This window comes from Schistocerca nitens, chromosome 9, assembly GCF_023898315.1.
Source record: "Schistocerca nitens isolate TAMUIC-IGC-003100 chromosome 9, iqSchNite1.1, whole genome shotgun sequence".
NCBI classification, from domain to species: domain Eukaryota; kingdom Metazoa; phylum Arthropoda; class Insecta; order Orthoptera; family Acrididae; genus Schistocerca; species Schistocerca nitens.
In genome coordinates, this window is record NC_064622.1 from 20,824,142 (window position 1) to 20,842,685 (window position 18,544).

At 45.4% G+C, this 18,544-nt stretch overlaps 1 protein-coding gene across 2 annotated transcripts in view; it reads right to left on the minus strand.

Annotated features, from left to right (window-relative positions):
* The window catches only part of LOC126203605 (uncharacterized), a 381,760-nt gene that overhangs the window by 75,488 nt on the left and 287,728 nt on the right, over positions 1-18,544 (minus strand). For both annotated transcript variants that reach the window (XM_049937973.1, XM_049937972.1), the window contains exon 2: positions 8,151-8,429. In XM_049937973.1, the coding sequence (XP_049793930.1) occupies positions 8,151-8,429 (279 nt within the window). The remainder of the gene's footprint in view (positions 1-8,150; positions 8,430-18,544) is intronic.

Here is an 18,544-nt window from a genome sequence, read left to right on the forward strand (position 1 = left end):
TCGCATTCATCACCAGAGAGGAATTTCTCGTCAAAGCGCTATTTATCTGAAAAACGCAATTAACAAGTAACTATATATGATTCCTGGAAGCACCATTTATTAGTTATTTTACGGTTACCACTAATAAGAGTATGGAACTGATTAAATGTGCTGAAAGAAAGAGGGCGGAATTTGTTTGTATATTAGAAAGCGTTCTCCTTATATCGTTTCTCGTTTGTCGGCATGTGTAATTTTCAAATAGTCACAGCTAGCAGAAGAAATCTATCCAACCCCGCCAGCACAAAAAGCTAATGGCAGCACACAACAATTATGATAATTTTTGCCGGGCCTGTTCTCCGAACGACAGAAAAGCAATTTAGTTAATATCACGGTTGCGAGATGAAGATGGATCGTGTAGGTGTCAGCTACACACTACGCCTGTTAAATGATGTAAGCGCACAAGAGGGGGGCAAGGTTGGCGCCCTTCACAGATTTCTTTCCTCTGCCATCGTTACACGTATTGGGCATTCACTGAAAAGACACCAAAGAGAGCTTTAGGCAGCGAAAAACAAAGTGACACGACTGTGCTTGAGCCAGACACAAAAAGTAGACTGCCCAACTGCCCAACGTGTCTTCGAGGGACACTGTACCACTGACCTTGAAAAGGAAACCGACACGGACCAAAGACGCGTTTGAAACTCATTGCCTCTGACAAGGCGTGACACTCGACAAGCATTGCTGCTCTTGGGGGATACAGGTGTTCTCAACCAGTTTCCGAGCGAACACTGCGAAAGGAGCTGCATCCAGTGGACTTTTGGTGTCGTCGGGTAAGTGGCAAAAGGCCATGTCCCACAACGGTACATGAAGCTGAACGTTTACAGTGGGCCATAGAACACAAAAACTGGACACTATATAGGGGTGTGGTTCTGATTCAGAAATTTGTAATACGGTGTGTGGCATTGTAAGGGAGCTCTCTGTGCTGCCTGACCGGCCCTTTGCTCATGGAAACACCAGAGAGGCGCCACAGAGGCGGTTCCGGCCGTTGGAAGAAATCATTCTCTGGCAACCTAACTCAGCAAGCCTCTGTGCAGTCGGCCGTTTGTTTTGAAAGCCGATGTGTTAAATAACCACCATTTCAAAAGGTCTGCCTCACTGGGACCCGGTTTCTTCTGCCGTCACGACGCGTTTCCCTGGATAGCAGTACTGGCAATGTCCAGAGCACATGGCCGTCCCGTTTATGCGCCATGGAGAGAGAGAGTGTAACTAAGTTGTACAGGGTAAGGTCTACAGGAAACAGAGGGGCCGGTAACAGATTGCCAGCTAGTCGGAGAAACAATAAATGATCTCGTCAGTCGCCAGTTGCGACTACAAGATCATCCAGAATTTCGGTGGCAACTGGTAATTACGATTGCATTCGAATTACCGGGGCCCCGACTTCTCCACTCAGGTAATGTAACGTTCCACTGCCATATACCATCATGAGTATGTCTACTGCTCGCCCTCAATAACGTGTACAGTTATTATGACTGACAGACTATTGCCTAGCGATGTAGTACTAAGTTTCCGGTAGGCAGCACTTAAGCTGAGCTGTGATATCCCTTCAGTCCCTCATCTATCCCACTGCGATTGCGGAGACAAAGCTGAATAACGGCTGTGGTACGATATGTACAGACAGTGCAATGGGGTAGGGTAGTGGGTGTTCGTTACAAAATGAGGCAGCTGGGAACGCGGTTCCAGCTTTTCAAATAATTCTGGAAAGAAGAGCGAGCAATATTGAGTCAGAGAATGAAGAAGTACTGGCGAAAGAATCTACGAAGTGAAAACAGCTGGTTAATCTTAGGGAACAGTCGGCTGAAACAAACAAAGTACATTGCTTAAACATTTTTAACGGACACTGAAGAGCGGCAGACTGATCGTTGCCAAACCACCCTCTTCCCCCTCCAAAATCGTGAGAAGTTAAAATGTCGAGCAAAAAACATGCGGATTGGGAACAAATTTGTCGAAAACCACGATGTCGGTGGTCTCTCGTCGAAAGCTGGGCCTGCTGCAGAGATTTTGTAGCACAGCGCGAAAATTTCAAGCGACCCCCCGCCACCTCCCCCACCACCAACACCACGTTTTGTATTTTCAGACACAGTCAACTGTTTTCACAATGTCCTTCACCTATGGCGTCTTATTATCTCACATCACATTTACGTCACAGACTCATACGTCTTTCTGACTTAATACGTCTGAAAGGCCAGATCTAGGTACAGTACTACAGTGTACTAGATTTTGAAGTATAGCTCCAAAATTAATTATGTTAGCCACAGTTAAGGGTCTCGTGTTTGCTTGCTGCAGTTGTAATCCAGGGTAAAATTATGCAGTGTGACTCCGATAACTGGCGATTCTGTGGACGAACGTTGAGCAGGAAAGGTAGGTTTTCGAGGAGAAGCAGTACTGCTATATACATGGTGTCCCAAAAATGTTGCGACAGACTTGGAGGGGTTGTAGAGGATGTGGTGGGGAGCAAATCGAGGATAGGAACCCGTGTCCGGAAACATCCAACGACGCTACAGAGTGTAGAAGTTGCGGCAATAAACGTGAGTCTGTACGCTGAAGGACCGTCTCACAATGTTGCTCGTCGTTCAGTGATGGCGACTGATCGCCACGATCGCCAGTGGAGAAGATGGAGTTAGGTGCCGCGTAGACAGTCCTTGTACCCCACGAATTCGATGTCCTGTTGCCTCGGTGGATGACAAGTTCGGGCACGGGTTTCCATCGGCGGTTTATTTTTCTCATGGAACCGTCAAAATTTTGCAACGTGTTTCGGTGCACAGGAAGTGTCTGAAACCGTACTCCAGCAGGGCAACAGTGCATTCGATTCGAAGGGTAGAAGGCCTGTCTACGTGGCAGTTAGCTCCGTCTTCTCCACGGGCGATCGTGGCGATAGTCGGCATCACTCGACAACAAGCGACATTGCGAGACGTTGCTCCTACGGTCCGTCAGCGTACAGACTCACGTTTACTGCCGCAGGCGCCTGCGCCTGCAGCTTCTGCACTCTGTAGCGTCTTTGGATGACCTTTCCGGACACGGGTTCCTATGCTCAATACATACTCTACAACCCCCTCGAAGTTCGGTGCAACATTTTTGGGACACAATATATACAGGGTGGTCAGGAACAGTGTGGGAAGCTTGTAAGGGTGTTGCAGGGTAGGTTGAGCTGGGAAATAACCGTAAAAAAATTCGGTACGTTGCGCTCTTTCGGAATTAATTAGCCTTGAGGTTAGACAATCAGGCCGTCGCGCGCAAATTCGAGCTCTTGGCAGATATACTTGTTGTCAGTTGTTCTCATATTGTAGATGATAGCGCACGAGACCGCTCAGCTTTCGGCTCGGGTTCGATCCCATGTCCGACTTCTGTATCCCTCTCTTGATCGGTTTTAGGAAACCAAACGGACACGTTTGGCGACTGTCTTGTACGTCTGTGGCGTGCAGCTTGAATTTCCGCGCACAGCTGCCTGCCTGACTGCATAGCTTCAATGCTAATTAACTCGGAAACGGCGCAACGTATCGATTTTTTTTCTTAACAGTTATTTCTCTGCACACCCTGCGGTGCAACACCCTTACAAGTTTTTCAGACCGCTTCTGACCACCCTGTATGAATTGTGATTGTCTGGTGGACTGTATTGTCGCGCTGGATTAGCCGAGCGGTCTTGGTCGCTGCAGGCATGGACTGTGCGGCTGGTCCCGGTGGAGGTCCGAGTCCTCCCTCGGGCATGGGTGTGTGTATTTGTCCTTAGGATAATTTAGGTTAAGTAGTGTGTAAGCTTAGGGACTGATGACCTTAGCACTTAAGTCCCATATGATTTCACACACATGTGAACATTTTTTTGGACTGTATTTCTGATCAATTATGCAGACAGGGTGCTCATACCCCTAGCAATGCAGAGGCTATAAACGACGTTGCATACACATTTTCACAGAGAATGGGATGTTTATTACAACTATTCAAGTTTCATGTAAATTCATTTTCTTCTGCTAGGCCCACAGTTAACCGTTGCACTAAAGTAAGTGTTCGGTACCTAGTTCATATTCTATGGCATTAGAATTTGCTTCTTGGGACTAAATACTGTCCAGCAGAGGGCAATTCTTTGATTCGAGGCTTATTCGGACTTACTTTCGTGAGTAACGCGTATTTTAAAACCTAACGGGTATCTCAGCTATCTTACAGCGTATGCGAAAGACACCTCTGAACGTCAAGTTGCACTCTACCCAATCTACGGTTCGATAGTTTTGGTGCAGTACATAAATGACATAATAAACAGTAGGATTACCGGCAGTACTGGTTCCATTGGTAGGGAAAGAAACGTAAATCAATGTGTGAGAGAGGAAAAGTTAGCCGACGACTTCTCTTTGTTTTTTGCTTGTTTGTTTTGCACTTAATTAGAACAGCGCATCGTTCCGTGTTAGTCCATTGTGTGTTCTACATCTTTACGAAATATAAACTGCATTTTATAAGTAAAGAAAAAGCTACTCGCATAATTTCTGCACTTTTATGTAACTAAAACAATTTATTTTGATGGAAGTACGGTTTACACGCACAATAACAAGAAATCTATATACGAGTAATTATTGTGTTATTTTGTACTCAACAGAACGTTCTTCTTCATAATCAAAGAATTCCTGTTGTTATTGGTAAGTGTGAAAGTTGTTTATGAATAACAAAGGTACGTTTTACATATGCTGATCCTAGTAGTGAAGCGATGTTATGTTTTTGTTTCGCGTTTTTTTTTTAATTTGCATTTTTTGAGGCGCTATATGATACATCTGTATTTTTTTTTTTCTTCACTACAACATCGCTTTGTTTCACGTTACAGATCAACAGTTTTCGATTGAAACATGAATTAAACAATGAAACTTTCAATTTTGCTATAAATAATGTTTATTTTCTACTACGCGACAGGAGGATAACAACGTAGAACTAAAACATTCTGTAGGTCACGTGGCCCTTTATACTCTTATATCCACACTCGCATGTCAGACGTTTCACGGCGTCTGGTTTCTACGGGAATCTAGTGACACACTGATTGCATAGGCATACGAAGCCAACGAAATGAGGTAACGCCCGACTGATATGCAACACACCTAACGTGTAGGTAACGCGGTAAAACTACTAGGAAAGCCACCGCAGTCCGCGCTTACTTAAGGATAGTCTACGGTGGCTTTACAGCTCTGTCTGGAGGAATGGTAGGACGCTGATATGCCAGGTGGCAGAGAAGCGAGTGAAACGGGACGGGCTCCTGCTCGGCAGGAGAGGCTAGGCAGTAGTGCGAGGTGTCCTGATGAACACTTACCAGTCGACGTGCAGGCAGGGAAATCAGGACGCGCTCATTCTAAAGATACTTCAGCTATCAAGATATTAGCAGTAAATTTTCAGAGTGTTCGGAATAAAGTTCCTGAATTTACTGCCCTCCAGGAAGCGTGTGGCGCGCAAATTATCCTCGGGACTGAGACCTGGCTGAACCCTGAGATAGGAAGTTCTGAAATATTTAGTGAGGGCTGGAACGTGTATCGGAAAGACAGATTAGACACCGTAGGAGGTGGTGTCTTCATTTCAGTTGACAAAAATATTGTGTCTACTGAGGTAGAAGTAGAGTGTGATTGTGAAGTTATCTGGACACGTTTAACAGGGCTAGGAGAAATAAAATTAATTGTTGGGTGTTATTACCGGCCACCGTGACAGTTTTAGAATCATTCAAAGGGAGTCTACATTCAGTATCGCAGAAGTACCCGGATCATGCTATATTAGTCGGAGGCGACTTCAACCTACCTAGTATAGACTGGGATGTCTATGGATTCATTACAGGTGGTACAGACAAGGCGTCGTGTGAATTACTTTTGAACACATTATCCGAAAACTGTCTTGAGCAGCTAAATCGACAGCCAACGCGTAATGGAAATATTTTAGATCTGGTAGCCAGGAACAGACCAGACCTCATCGACGGTGTCAGTGTTGAGACAGGGATTAGTGATCATGATGTTGTCATTACGACTATGGTTACGAAAGTTAAAAAGTCGGTAAAGAAGGCTAGGAGAGTATTCTTACTAGAAAGAGCAGATAAGCAGTTGTTAGCATCCCACTTAGTAAATGAATCGACTTCATTTACTTCCGGTACGATGGACGTGGAAGAATTATGGGCAAATTTTAAACACATTGTAAATCACGCATTGGACAAGTATGTGTCCAAAAAGTGGGTTACGAACGGAAAAGACCCACCGTGGTTTAACAGCGCAATTCGGAGAATGCTCAGGAGGCAAAGGCAGTTGCACTCGCGGTACAAGAAAGATCGGGAGAATGAGGACAGGCAAAAGTTTGTAGAGATTCGTGCTGCTGTAAAAAGAGCGATGCGCGAAGCATTCAACCACTACCACCGTCATACCTTAGCAAAAGATCTTGCTGAAAACCCAAGGAAATTCTGGTCTTACGTAAAATCGGTAAGCGGGTCGAAGGCTTCCATCCAGTCAGTCACTGATCAGTCTGGCCTGGCGACGGAAGACAGCAAAACGAAAGCTGAAATTTTAAATTTAGGATTTGAGAAATCTTTCACGCAGGAGGATCGTACAAACATACCGCCGTTTGAGTCTCGTACAGATTCCCGTATGGAGGAAAATAGTGATAGACATCCCTGGGGTTGTGAAGCAGCTGAATGGGTTGAAAATAAAGATATCGTCAGGTGCTGATGGGATTCCAATTCGGTTTTACAGAGAGTACTCTACTGCATTGGCTCCTTACTTAGCTTGCATTTATCGCGAATCTCTGGCCCAACGTAAAGTCCCGAGCGACTGGAAAAAAGCGCAAGTGACGCCTGTATATAAGAAGGGTAGAAGAACGGATCCTCAAAATTACAGACTAATATCCTTAAGATCGGTTTGTTGCAGGATTCTCGAACATATTCACAGTTCGAATATAATGAATTTCCTTGAGACAGAGAAGTTGCTGTCCATGTATCAGCACGGCTTTAGAAAGCATCGCTCCTGCGAAACGAAACTCGCCGTTTTTTCACATGATATCTTGCGAACCGTGGACGAAGGATATCAGACGGATGCCATATTCCTTGACTTCCGGAAAGCGTTTGACTCGGTGCCCCACTGCAGACTCGTAACTAAGGTACGAGCATATGGGATTGGTTCCGAAATATGTGAGTGGCTCGAAGACTTCTTAAGTAATAGAACCGAGTACGTTGTCCTCGATGGTGAGTGTTTATCGGAGGTGAGGGTATCATCTGGAGTGCCCCAGGGAAGTGTGGTAGGTCCGCTGTTGTTTTCTATCTACATAAATGATCTTTTGGATAGGGTGGATAGCTGATGATGTTGTGGTGTACGGGAAGGTGTCGTCGCTGAGTGACTGTAAGAGGATACAAGATGACTTGGACAGGATTTGTGATCGGTGTAAAGAATGGCAGGTAACCCTAAATATAGATAAATGTAAATTAATGCAGATGAATAGGAAAAAGAATCCCGTAATGTTTGAATACTCCATTAGTAGTGTAGCGCTTGACACAGTCACGTCGATTAAATATTTGGGCGTAACAGTGCAGAGCGATATGAAGTGGGACAAGCATGTAATGGCAGTTGTGGGGAAGGCGGATAGTCGTCTTCGGTTCATTGGTAGAATTTTGGGAAGATGTGGTTCATCTGTAAAGGAGACCGCTTATAAAACACTAATACGACCTATTCTTGAGTACTGTTCGAGCGTTTGGGATCCCTATCAGGTCGGATTGAGGGAGGACATAGAAGCAATTCAGAGGCGGGCTGCTAGATTTTATACTGGTAGGTTTGATCATCACGCGAGTGTTACGGAAATGCTTCAGGAACTCGGGTGGGAGTCTCTAGAGGAAAGGAGGCGTTCTTTCCGTGAATCGCTACTGAAGAAATTTGGAGAACCAGCACTTGATGCTGACTGCAGTACAATTTTACTGCCGCCTACTTACATTTCGCGGAAAGACCACAAAGCTAAGATAAGAGAGATTAGGGCTCGTACAGAGGCATATAGGCAGTCATTTTTCCCTCGTTCTGTTTGGGAGTGGAACAGGGAGAGAAGATGCTAGTTGTGGTACGAGGTACCCTCCGCCACGCACGGTACGGTGGATTGCGGAGTGTGTATGTAGATACAGATGTAGGTGTGGGTACCTGCTTGGCGAGGGCGGCGGAGTCGTGCAGGACGCGGATGCGGTCCCCGGGCACGGCGAGCAGCGGCACGGCCACCAGCGTGTCGTCGACGGCGGCGGGCGGCTCGGCCAGCACGGTGAGCAGCGGCTGCGCGGCGGCCGGCCGGTGGTAGAGGCGGCCGTAGCCGAGCCCCAGGCCCAGGCCGTAGCTGGGGAAGGCGCCCGCGTAGCCGCGGCCGTACGCGCCCGACCACGAGGCCGCCGCCGCCGCCAGCGCGCACAGCAGCCACGCCGCTCTCGTCTGCAACACCACCCACACACACACACACAGGTCAGCCACTCTCACCACCGAATGTAAAGCCTAACTTAACACCGACACACTACGTTGCCAACTAAGTTTCTGAACTGGGCTCCCAGCCACTGCGGATGCGCGACCTGCAGTGGCCAAACTCTGCGGCGAAACTATCCAGTTTCGTGGCGTTCCAACTTCCCCGAACACGAAGCTACACTACTGGCCTTTAAAATTGCTACACCACGAAGAAATGCAGATGATAAACGGGTATTCATTGGACAAGTATATTATACTAAAACTGACATGTGATTACATTTTTCACGCAATCTGGGTGCATAGATCCTGAGAAATCAGTACCCAGAACAACCATCTCTGGCCGTAATAACGGCCTTGATAAGCCTGGCCATTGAGTCAAACAGAGCTTGGATGGCGTGTACAGGTACAGCTGCCCGTGCAGCTTCAACACGATACCACAGTTCATCGAGAGTAGTGACTGGCATGTTGTGACGAGCCAGTTGCTCGGCCACCATTGACCAGACGTTTTCAATTGGTGAGAGATCTGGAGAATGTGCTGGCCAAGGCAGTAGTCGAACATTTTCTGTATCCATAAAGGCCCGTACACGACCTCCAACATGCGGTGGTGCATTATCCTGCTGAAATGTAGGGTTTCGCAGGGATCGAATGAAGGGTAGAGCCACGGGTCGTAACACATCTGAAATGTAATGTCCACTGTTCAACGTGCCGTCAGTGCGAACAAGAGGTGACCGAGACGTGTAACCAATGGCACCCCATACCATCACGCTGAGTCATTTTCCAGTATGGCGATGACGAGTACACGCCTCCAATGTGCGTTCACCGTGATGTCGCCAAACACGGATGCGACCATCGTGATGCTGTAAACAGAACCTCAATTCATCCGAAAAAAATGACGTTTTGCCATTCGTGCACCCAGGTTCGTCGTTGAGTACACCATTGCAGGCGCTCCTGTCTGTGATGCAGCGTCAAGGGTAACCGCAGCCATGGTCTCCGAGCTCATAGTCCATGGTGCTGCAAATTTCGTCGAACTGTTCGTGCAGACGGTTGTTGTCATACAAACGTCCCCATATGTTGACTCAGGGATCGAGACGTGGCTGCACGATCCGTTACAGCCGTGCGGATAAGATGCCTGTCATCTCGACTGCTAGTGATACGAGGCCGTTGGCATCCAGCACGGCGTTCCGTATTACCCTCCTGAAACCCACCGATTCCATATTCTCCTAACAGACATTTGATCTCGACCAACGCGACCAGCAATGTCGCGATACGATAAACCGCAATCGCGATAGGCGGAAACGTGATGGTACGCATTTCTCCTCCTTACACGAGGCATCGCAACAACGTTTCACCAGGCAACGCCGGTCAACTGCTGTTTGTGTATGAGAAATCGGTTGGAAACTTTCCTCATGTCAGCACGTTGTAGGTGTCGCCACCAGCGCCAGCCTTGTGTCAATGCTCTGAAAACCTGATCATTTGCATATCGCGGCATCTTCTTTCTGTCGCTTAAATTTTGCGTCTCCAGCACGTCAGCTTCGTGGTGTTTCAATTTTAATGGCCAGTAGTGTATTAGATGCGTGAGTTTTTAAGTTAGGTGGCGTTTCACTTATTCCGGCACGTAGTCGGTAACTGATAAAAATTACAGGTTTTTTTCGGCAGGTGACACTGTGCACGTGGCACGTTTTGACAATCGTTACAAGAACGAAGTGCCACGAACTGCTGCACCCGAGAAATTTCTTCGACATTCTTGTAAAGTCGTCAGATGATCAAAACGAACTGCAAAATGATTTACACAAGATACCCGTATAATGCAAAAAGTGGCAACTGATTCTAAATCATGAAAGTGTGAAGTTATCCACATGACTATTAAACGAAATCCGCTGCATTTCCGTTAGCCGATAAATTACACAAATTTAAAGACTGTAAATTCAACTAAATGTTTAGGGATTACAATTACGAATAACTAAATTGGAAGCATTAGATAGATAATCTTGTGACGAAAGCAAACCAACGACTGCGAAAGATCCATACCCAAAGACTGGAAAATTTCACAGGTCACAGCAATATTCAAGAAACGTAGTAGGAGTAATCCACTTAATTACAGGCCCTTATCATTAACGTCGATATGCCGCAGCATTCTGGAACATATGTGTTCGAACACTGTGAATTACGTCGAGGAAAACTTTGTATTAACACACAGACAACACGGATGTAGAAAACATTGTTCTTCAGAAAGAGAACTAGCTCTTTACTTGCACGAAGTGTTGACTGCTATTCCCAAGGGATTTCAAAAAATTTGGAAACTTGTGGTAAGATCTTATGGGACCAAACTGCTGAGGTCATCGGTTCCTAGCCGGTCCCTTTGGCCGAGCGGTTCTAGGCGCTTCAGTCCGGAACCGCGCCGCTGCTACGGTCGCAGCTTCGAATCCTGCCTCGGACATGGATGTGTGTGATGTCCTTAGATTAGTTCGGTATAAGTAGGGACTGACGACGTCAGAAGTCCCATAGTGATTAGAGCAATTTGAACATTTTGAACCACCGGTCCCTAAGCCTATACCCTACTTACTGGAATTCCGGAAGGCTTCTGATATTGTAGCACATATGCGGCTTCTAGTGAAATTGTGTACTTATGGAATATCGTCTCAGTTATGTGACTGGATTCGTGATTTCCTGTCAGAGTTCACAATTTGTAATAATTGGTGGAAAGTCATCGAGTAAAAGACAAGTGATTTCTTACGTTCCCCAAGGTAGTGTTAGAGGCCCTCTCCTGTTCCTTATCTATATAAACGGTATGGGAGACAATCTCGTCGTTTGCAGATTGACGCTGTGGTTAATCGACTAGTGAAGTCATCAGAAGATCGAAAAAAATTGCAAAACAATTTAAAAAAGATATCTGTAAGGTGCGAAAATTTTCAACTGACCATAAATAATGAAAAGTGTAAACTTCGGTTACACGATAAATCAGTCAAATCTAAAGGCCGTAAATTCAACTAAATACCTAGGAATTGCAAACTGCGTTTTAGTGGCAGAACACTTAAGAAATGTAACAGATATACTAAGGAGACTGCCTACACTACGCTTCTCCGTCCTGTTTAAGCATACTGCAGCGCGGCCTGGAATCCTTACCAGATAGGATTGACAGAGTACACCGAAAAAGTTCAAAGAAGGGCAGCACGTCTTGTACTATCGCGACATAGAGGAGAGATTGTCACTGAAATGATATTTGGGATGGACATCATTAAAACAAAGGCGTTTTCCGTTGCGGCGGAATTTTCTCACGAAATTCCAATGAACAATTTTCGCCTCAGAATGCGAAAATATTTTGTTGCTGCCAATGTACATAGGGACAAACGATCACCATGAAAAAAATAAGGGAAATCACAGCTCTTACGGAAAGAGGGAGGTCCTCTTTCTTTCCGCGCACTATACGAGATTGGAATACTAAGAGAATTGTGAAGCTGGTTGAATGAACCCTCAACCAGACATTTAAATGTGATTTGCAGAGTATCCATGTACATGTACATGTAGATATTGGCAGAACACTTAGAAAACATAACAGTTCTGCTACTGCCCTTGTCCAGCCTCGTCTGGAGTACTGCTGTGAGGAGTGGGATCTGCGTAAGATAGGATTGACGGATGACACGGAAAAAGTTCAAAAAAGGACAGCTCGTTTTGCACTATCGCGAAACAGGGGAGAGTGCCACAGATATCATACTCGATTTGGGATGGCTATCGTTCCAACAAAGATGTCTTTCGTTGTCGTAGCACCTTCTCGTGAAACTGCAACCACCAACTTTCTCCTAAGACTGTGAAGATACTTTGTTGGCACCCGCCTACATAGGGAGAACTGATCACCGTAACAAAATAAATCAGAACTCGCACGGAAAGGTTTAAGTGTTCGTTTTCCCGCGTACTTTTCGAGAGTGTTACGGTAGAGAAATAGCTTAAAGGTAATTCCATGAACTCAGTGCCACAGTGCCAGGTACTTAATAGTGACTTGCAGAGTAAATCATGTAGATATGAACATCAAAGGACTGACGAAGAGCAGTTACTGACCAAAATGCCGGCCGGAGTGGCCATGCGGTTCTAGGCGCTACAGTCTGGAGCCGAGCGACCGCTACGGTCGCAGGTTCGAATCCTGCCTCGGGCATGGATGTGGGTGATGTCCTTAGGTTAGTTAGGTTTAAGTAGTTCTAAGTTCTAGGGGACTGATGACCTCAGATGTTAAGTCGCATAGTGCTCAGAGCCATTTTGAACTGACCAAAATACATTCAATAACAAATAATAAGACATTTTAAATTAAGGAACATATCTTCCCGCATTTAGAAACCTCTGTAGATGCTCTTAATTCAAATCAAGCCATGCTGAAGAGAATGACTTCAGTAAAAGCACACTGGCGCAAGTACGAGAAATACTCAAAGAATGCAGCGTGCAGCAAAGAGTGGAAGTAGGAAATCTGGCTATGTACGAAGCGAAAAGCTTGATGTCCGAAACATGGAGATAAACTTCGCAATTATATAGCAGGTATCCGAAACACCTGCAACAAATTTCGCAACTATGGACTATGGAACGCAATGTCGATGTTGTAGGACGAATAACACGAATCCTCATTAAATAAATAAAACTAAAAGAATTACTCTCCCGGTTCAATTCCGACTATAAAGCTTCAGCCATTAGTGGATCTTCCTTTCATATAGCATCTTAAACTCTGTTAACATCCGTGAATTGTTTTGGCGTCATTCTTGGGTAGTTGAAGTAGCTTGTGCAGTAATCTACTAAAATTTTGTCGCTCAGCACTTGACCTAACATCATCTCTCTATGAAGTCAGCTACCAAAGTAAGTGCCACAACATCCATTTCAGAGAGACGGAAATGTTTCTTCGGTATTAGTTTCGCAACGCTTGTTTCAAAAAATTAATTTCGCAGCTCAGTGGCTCCATGTATATTAGCCTCAAGTACTGTTCTAAAGTCTGTGACGTTAGGTGAACACAATGTAAAATCAGCAACACCGGACAAAACGCGAGTGCCCCCTGAGGAGCCACCCCACCTCTGGCCTCGATAACGTTCGCAGACGAAGCCAGTCCACGAGTTTCTTCAGGTGTGCCACATACAGCTGGGGACAGTCAGTGGCGCGGAGCTACCAGTCTGCGGGGACTTCAGTCGCTACGTTTCAGCCGCTGCTCCACACAGTGCCAGACGTAATGTACGTGATTAAAATCGGGAGATACAGCGGACCACTCGGTGGTGCGATTGGGCGCTCGAGTGTTCGTCATTCCAGGAAGAAATGCTTTAAGGCCTGTGAAACGGCTGTTCTCCTCACAAGACGACTGTCCACAGCATTCTCAACATGCGGATGTACGAGACGGTGCAACGCGGGAGAGGGCCCAAGGCACGGAACGAAACACACGCACAAAACATCACGGAACCACGTCCGGTCGCAACTAGACCCTCTGTAAACGTCAAGTTAAAGCCCTCCTCGCTGGTGGGTCGGCGCACTCGCTGCCTCCACTCGGCTAGTGTCCTGTGTGTGTTTTGTTTTGCCCGCTGATGTTCAACTTTATGAGCAGCTCTGAGGCTGGAACGTACCCTACTCCAAACGTCCAGGGCATGCAGTTCCCTCCGTAATGTTCGTTCGGAAACTATCTGAGCTGGACGTGCATTCACTGACAGCTTGGATTCCTGTTGGTTTTGAGACCGATTGTCACTGACATGGCGTGACACTCGTCCCCCGTCCATGTCGGTGAAAACCTTTTGCGACCATTGTTTTTCTACGCCGTGTTACAGGGCTGCCAGTAGCGCAGCATTCCTAGTAGACACGTTGGACAATCCGCGCTGATACAACAACACACAGGACAACGTCATTCGCCCCGTGGTGATGGGCACCTCCAAACATGACAGCTCACTCTTCACGTTCCGACACATCCCCCCCCCCCCTCCACCCCACCCCGTCGGCCAATCTTACTGCACTGAATCCATAAATCCGACTCGTACATGCAGACCAGTTCACTGCCGAGACCTATGTCACGGAGTAACGTGGGTTGCGGAGTATATAGATGTAGATTACAGTAGTCCAATATGTCGCCTTTCTGGGAAGCCCGGTTTTGGATAGAATCCTGTGCTAAAAATATTCTAAAGAGCAATCCTATCGGTAAATATTGTATTTAATACAGTTTTGTCGACCATGTATACTGCCCAGTAATTAGCATTAAAGTGACGGAAGTGCATCGTAACAACTCGCCCCATTGGTGACGTAGCTCGTTACACCTGGAGGATTTGCAAATGCAAATGCGTGTGAATTCCTAAGGGACCAAACTGATGAGATCATCGGTCCCTAGACTTACACACTACTATGCTAGGAACACCACCCACACACCCATGCCCGAGGGAGGATTTGAACCTCCGGCGGGAGGGGCTGCGCATCCGTGACATGGTGCCTCAAACCGCACGGCACGTTCTTACGAAATAGTCTCCAAATCTTAATGACGTAAAGTGTCAACATGTGTCCACGGTACCTTTAAGTTTATTTTTAAGTAGGATTAAACGTGACAACAAATCACCTTTATCGTCACAAAACTCTTTAGGGGGGTAGGGCGTCAAACGGGCCGACTGCGAGAAGGAGAGGCACCATAGGACATTTTAATTTACACTGTCTATACTTTCACAAATAAATTTATAAAACTTTGTTTGCGTGACCAGGAAGGATTCAGGATTCACCCTCGTAGCCGTGGAAGTTCAAAAACACGAAAAAATAATATTTTTTAAATGTTAAATTTTATGATTTTTTTCCCTTATTGTTGGCTGCATTTGTTGCTATAGGTACACTTTTCTTCATAAGTAAGAGAGATTCTTCGATGAATTTTGCACAGCTTACAAACCATACTTACAGGTATTTGAAACTCTAGAATTTATTTAGTGTACGAAAAAATGAATGGGCTGTTACGTTTTAAACTTCGTGTTTAGAGAAAACTCGAATTTTACAGTTAATTATCTCAATTTTTACCACAGTTTTTAACAGATTTGGGAAATTCTAGAGTTTCATACACCTGTAAGTATGGTTTGTATGCTGTGCAAAATTCATCGAAGAATCTCTTACTTGTGAAGAAAAGTGTACTTTCAGCAACAAATGCAGCCAATACCAAGTGAAAAAATGATGAAATTTCACATGTAAAAAAATTTGTTTTGTTATGTTTTTGAACTTCCTCTGCTATGAGTGTGAATCCTGAATTCTTCCTGGTCACGCTAACAAAGTTTTATAAATTTATTTGTAAAAGTATAGACAGTGTAAATTAAAATGTCCTGTGGTGCCTCTCCTGCTCCAAGTCGGCCCGTTTCACGTCCTATCCCGTTTAAATTCCATACCCTTTGTTGCATTTAACTCCAAATATAATATAATAGAGTCATTGTTAGTACATTTTGCGTGAGTCCATATCTTGTACTGCGTGCGCTGCACCCATTGTTGCCACATGTTGACAGACACCGAAGTTTCAGTCACGTGATGCGCACAGAGTTAAATCTTTGTCATTAGAACTTGACGGTAAGGGCTGTAGTTCTACAGGCTGTTTTCAATAAGTAGGCGTAGATTCGTGCTTCTTCGACTACATATGCATTTGCTTCCTTGATTGTTTTCGTGATTCTGCTTTTATGTCTCTCTTCATTGGAGAACTACTCGAGAAGGCAGGTTAGGTTTTTCTATGGCTTCTTTTTGTTCTCTTTAATCTGTGAGTGTGGGCAAAGATCTTGCGGACTGAGTTACAGCGCAACATGCCCTCCCACCTCCCACCCCTCTAACAACATGCTCCAACTCCTGCCATGACGTCAAAGTAAATACCGCAGCACTACGCATTGGTGTTACCATAAACGCGCTCCCAATATTTCAGTACGCAGTTTAACTACGTATTGATTGTTTAAAACGGTTTTGGAGCTGCAGCATTCGTAAGGAGACAAAATATCTAGGTTCACAGCAGAATTTTACATCAATCGTGGCAATTTCACACGCTATTGCTGACAATAACAAATGGTTCAAATGGCTCTGAGCACTATGGGACTTAACTTCTGAGGTCATCAGTCCCCTAGAACTTAGAACTACTTAAACCTAACTAACCTAAGGACATCACACACATCCATGCCCGAGGCAGGATTCGAACCTGCGACCGTAGCGGTCGCGCCGTTCCAGACTGTAGCGCCTAGAACCGCTTGGCTACCACGGCCGGCGTGACAATAACAGCCTCGAAATTTTGTCTTGTCATAAAAGTGCTGCTGTTAGCGGCCTTGGGGCAAAACAGACTGCAACGGAATACTCTTGTCAGAATTTATCCTCCTCCAGTTGTTGGTGCGACATTTAAGCAGTGTGTGGGCACGAGTGTATTTTTGATACAGAGGCAGTAACGAGGCGATGAAGGGGATTACGGCAGGAGGCACACGAACGACAGCTACACCAAAGCATTCGTCACTTTATCGCCGAATAACGTCAAGCAGTGAGCAGCCGTATCATCCAGAACCACCTCCTCACTACAGAATAAACGTGTGCCTCTGCTCGTAGTATGTCACAGCCACAAGTGACTTGCGTGGGCGCAAATCTCGAAAGGACGCCTAGCTGATGAATCGCGGAACGGGCTAGAAGGGTTCGAAGACTTGGTACGACAACGTCAAAATCGAGCCATGCTAGTCATTATTTAGAGCTTTTCCCTTTTGATACTGACTTCAAGAAACGAGTCATACGGATATTCAGAGCAATAAATGCGGGAAGCATAGTGAAGAGAGCATCTCTAGAACGGGCCTTGAATGCGTTACCTGTAATTTAAGTCAGCACAGCGAGATGACATTCTCATCCAGGTTCTGGTCTCCAGCCTCCGCTGCAACTCTCTGCCCACGCTACGCCGTGGCCGAGCACTGCTGGAGTGTTCTCCGTAGTTGGGCCGTTATTTACGCTATCGCTGGGATTGGTAATTTAGATACGGCCAGAACGCTGGTGATTAAAGACGGGGCAATTTACTGGATGGATTCTTTCTTATAGGCGTAGGTGAAGGAACGGCCCTGACCTTTGTCGGAGGCGCGCGCCCGCTCTCATGAATCGCGATTCACTGTATCTTATTACCTGGGGCTTTGTACTTGAGCGATAAATCTAACCCAAGTGGAAGTCTCGTGGAAACACAGGTGGCGACGTGACTATTTACCTCCACGTCTCCAGGTTTGTGACGTATTCGTACAGGGAAGAACGACGCCAATTCTCAGATGGATAGAAGCTAATGTGAATCCAGATATTAGTAAACTTACGTCCACTTTTTACCAGTGCTGAAGGCAATTCCGAAAGAGCAGTCGTCGTGCTCTGAATCAGCGCAATAGCTGCGTAAAATTTTCTCGGTTTCCTTGTAGTGTAAAAAATTATGTAACTTCTAGCTTTAGCCGGAATAGAATTTACAAGTAGTGTTCGGCAGATCGGTGGGTAAGGGGATGGTAGACATATTAGTGTATCATTGTTGCTCAAAGACAGCAACGTGAACGACAAGTTGTCTCTTATTTATCGATGCTCATTCGAAACTAGTGCCAGTGGTTGCATGATTCCTCTGCCAATGTACAGGCTGACAAGGTTTCTCTTTTATTAGGGGTCAAAGACTCCTGTTTTCGACTTGGCGCGCTTTTATTCGTTGTATGATTATCAGCAACAATTGGTAGGATTTTACTTCAGTCAGTCATAAGTAGTTTCAAACATACCTACCCATCATGAAGTTCTTATGAATGCAAAAGGGTTTTATTATCGTCTGGTGACGACTAGAAATCCTCGAAAATTTCAGTAAAATGTTAACAATTTTCGTAGTTGTAATGAGGTACATCGTCCACGATAAATATAGTAGTGTCATCTGACATTAGTTCATGAAAAGGTAGCAGTATTTGAGAAGGTAGTAAGACACGGTTGTAGCCAATTCCCGACGTAATTCAGTCTGTAAACTGAGCAAGCAGTAAAGGGAACTCGGAAAAAAATTTAGGAAGAGTATTATAATTCAGGGAGAAGAAACAAAAAATTGTGGTTAGCCTATGAAATTGTAACTCTGTCAAAAACGGCAAATGATTTGGAAGATCAATTGAACGGAAACT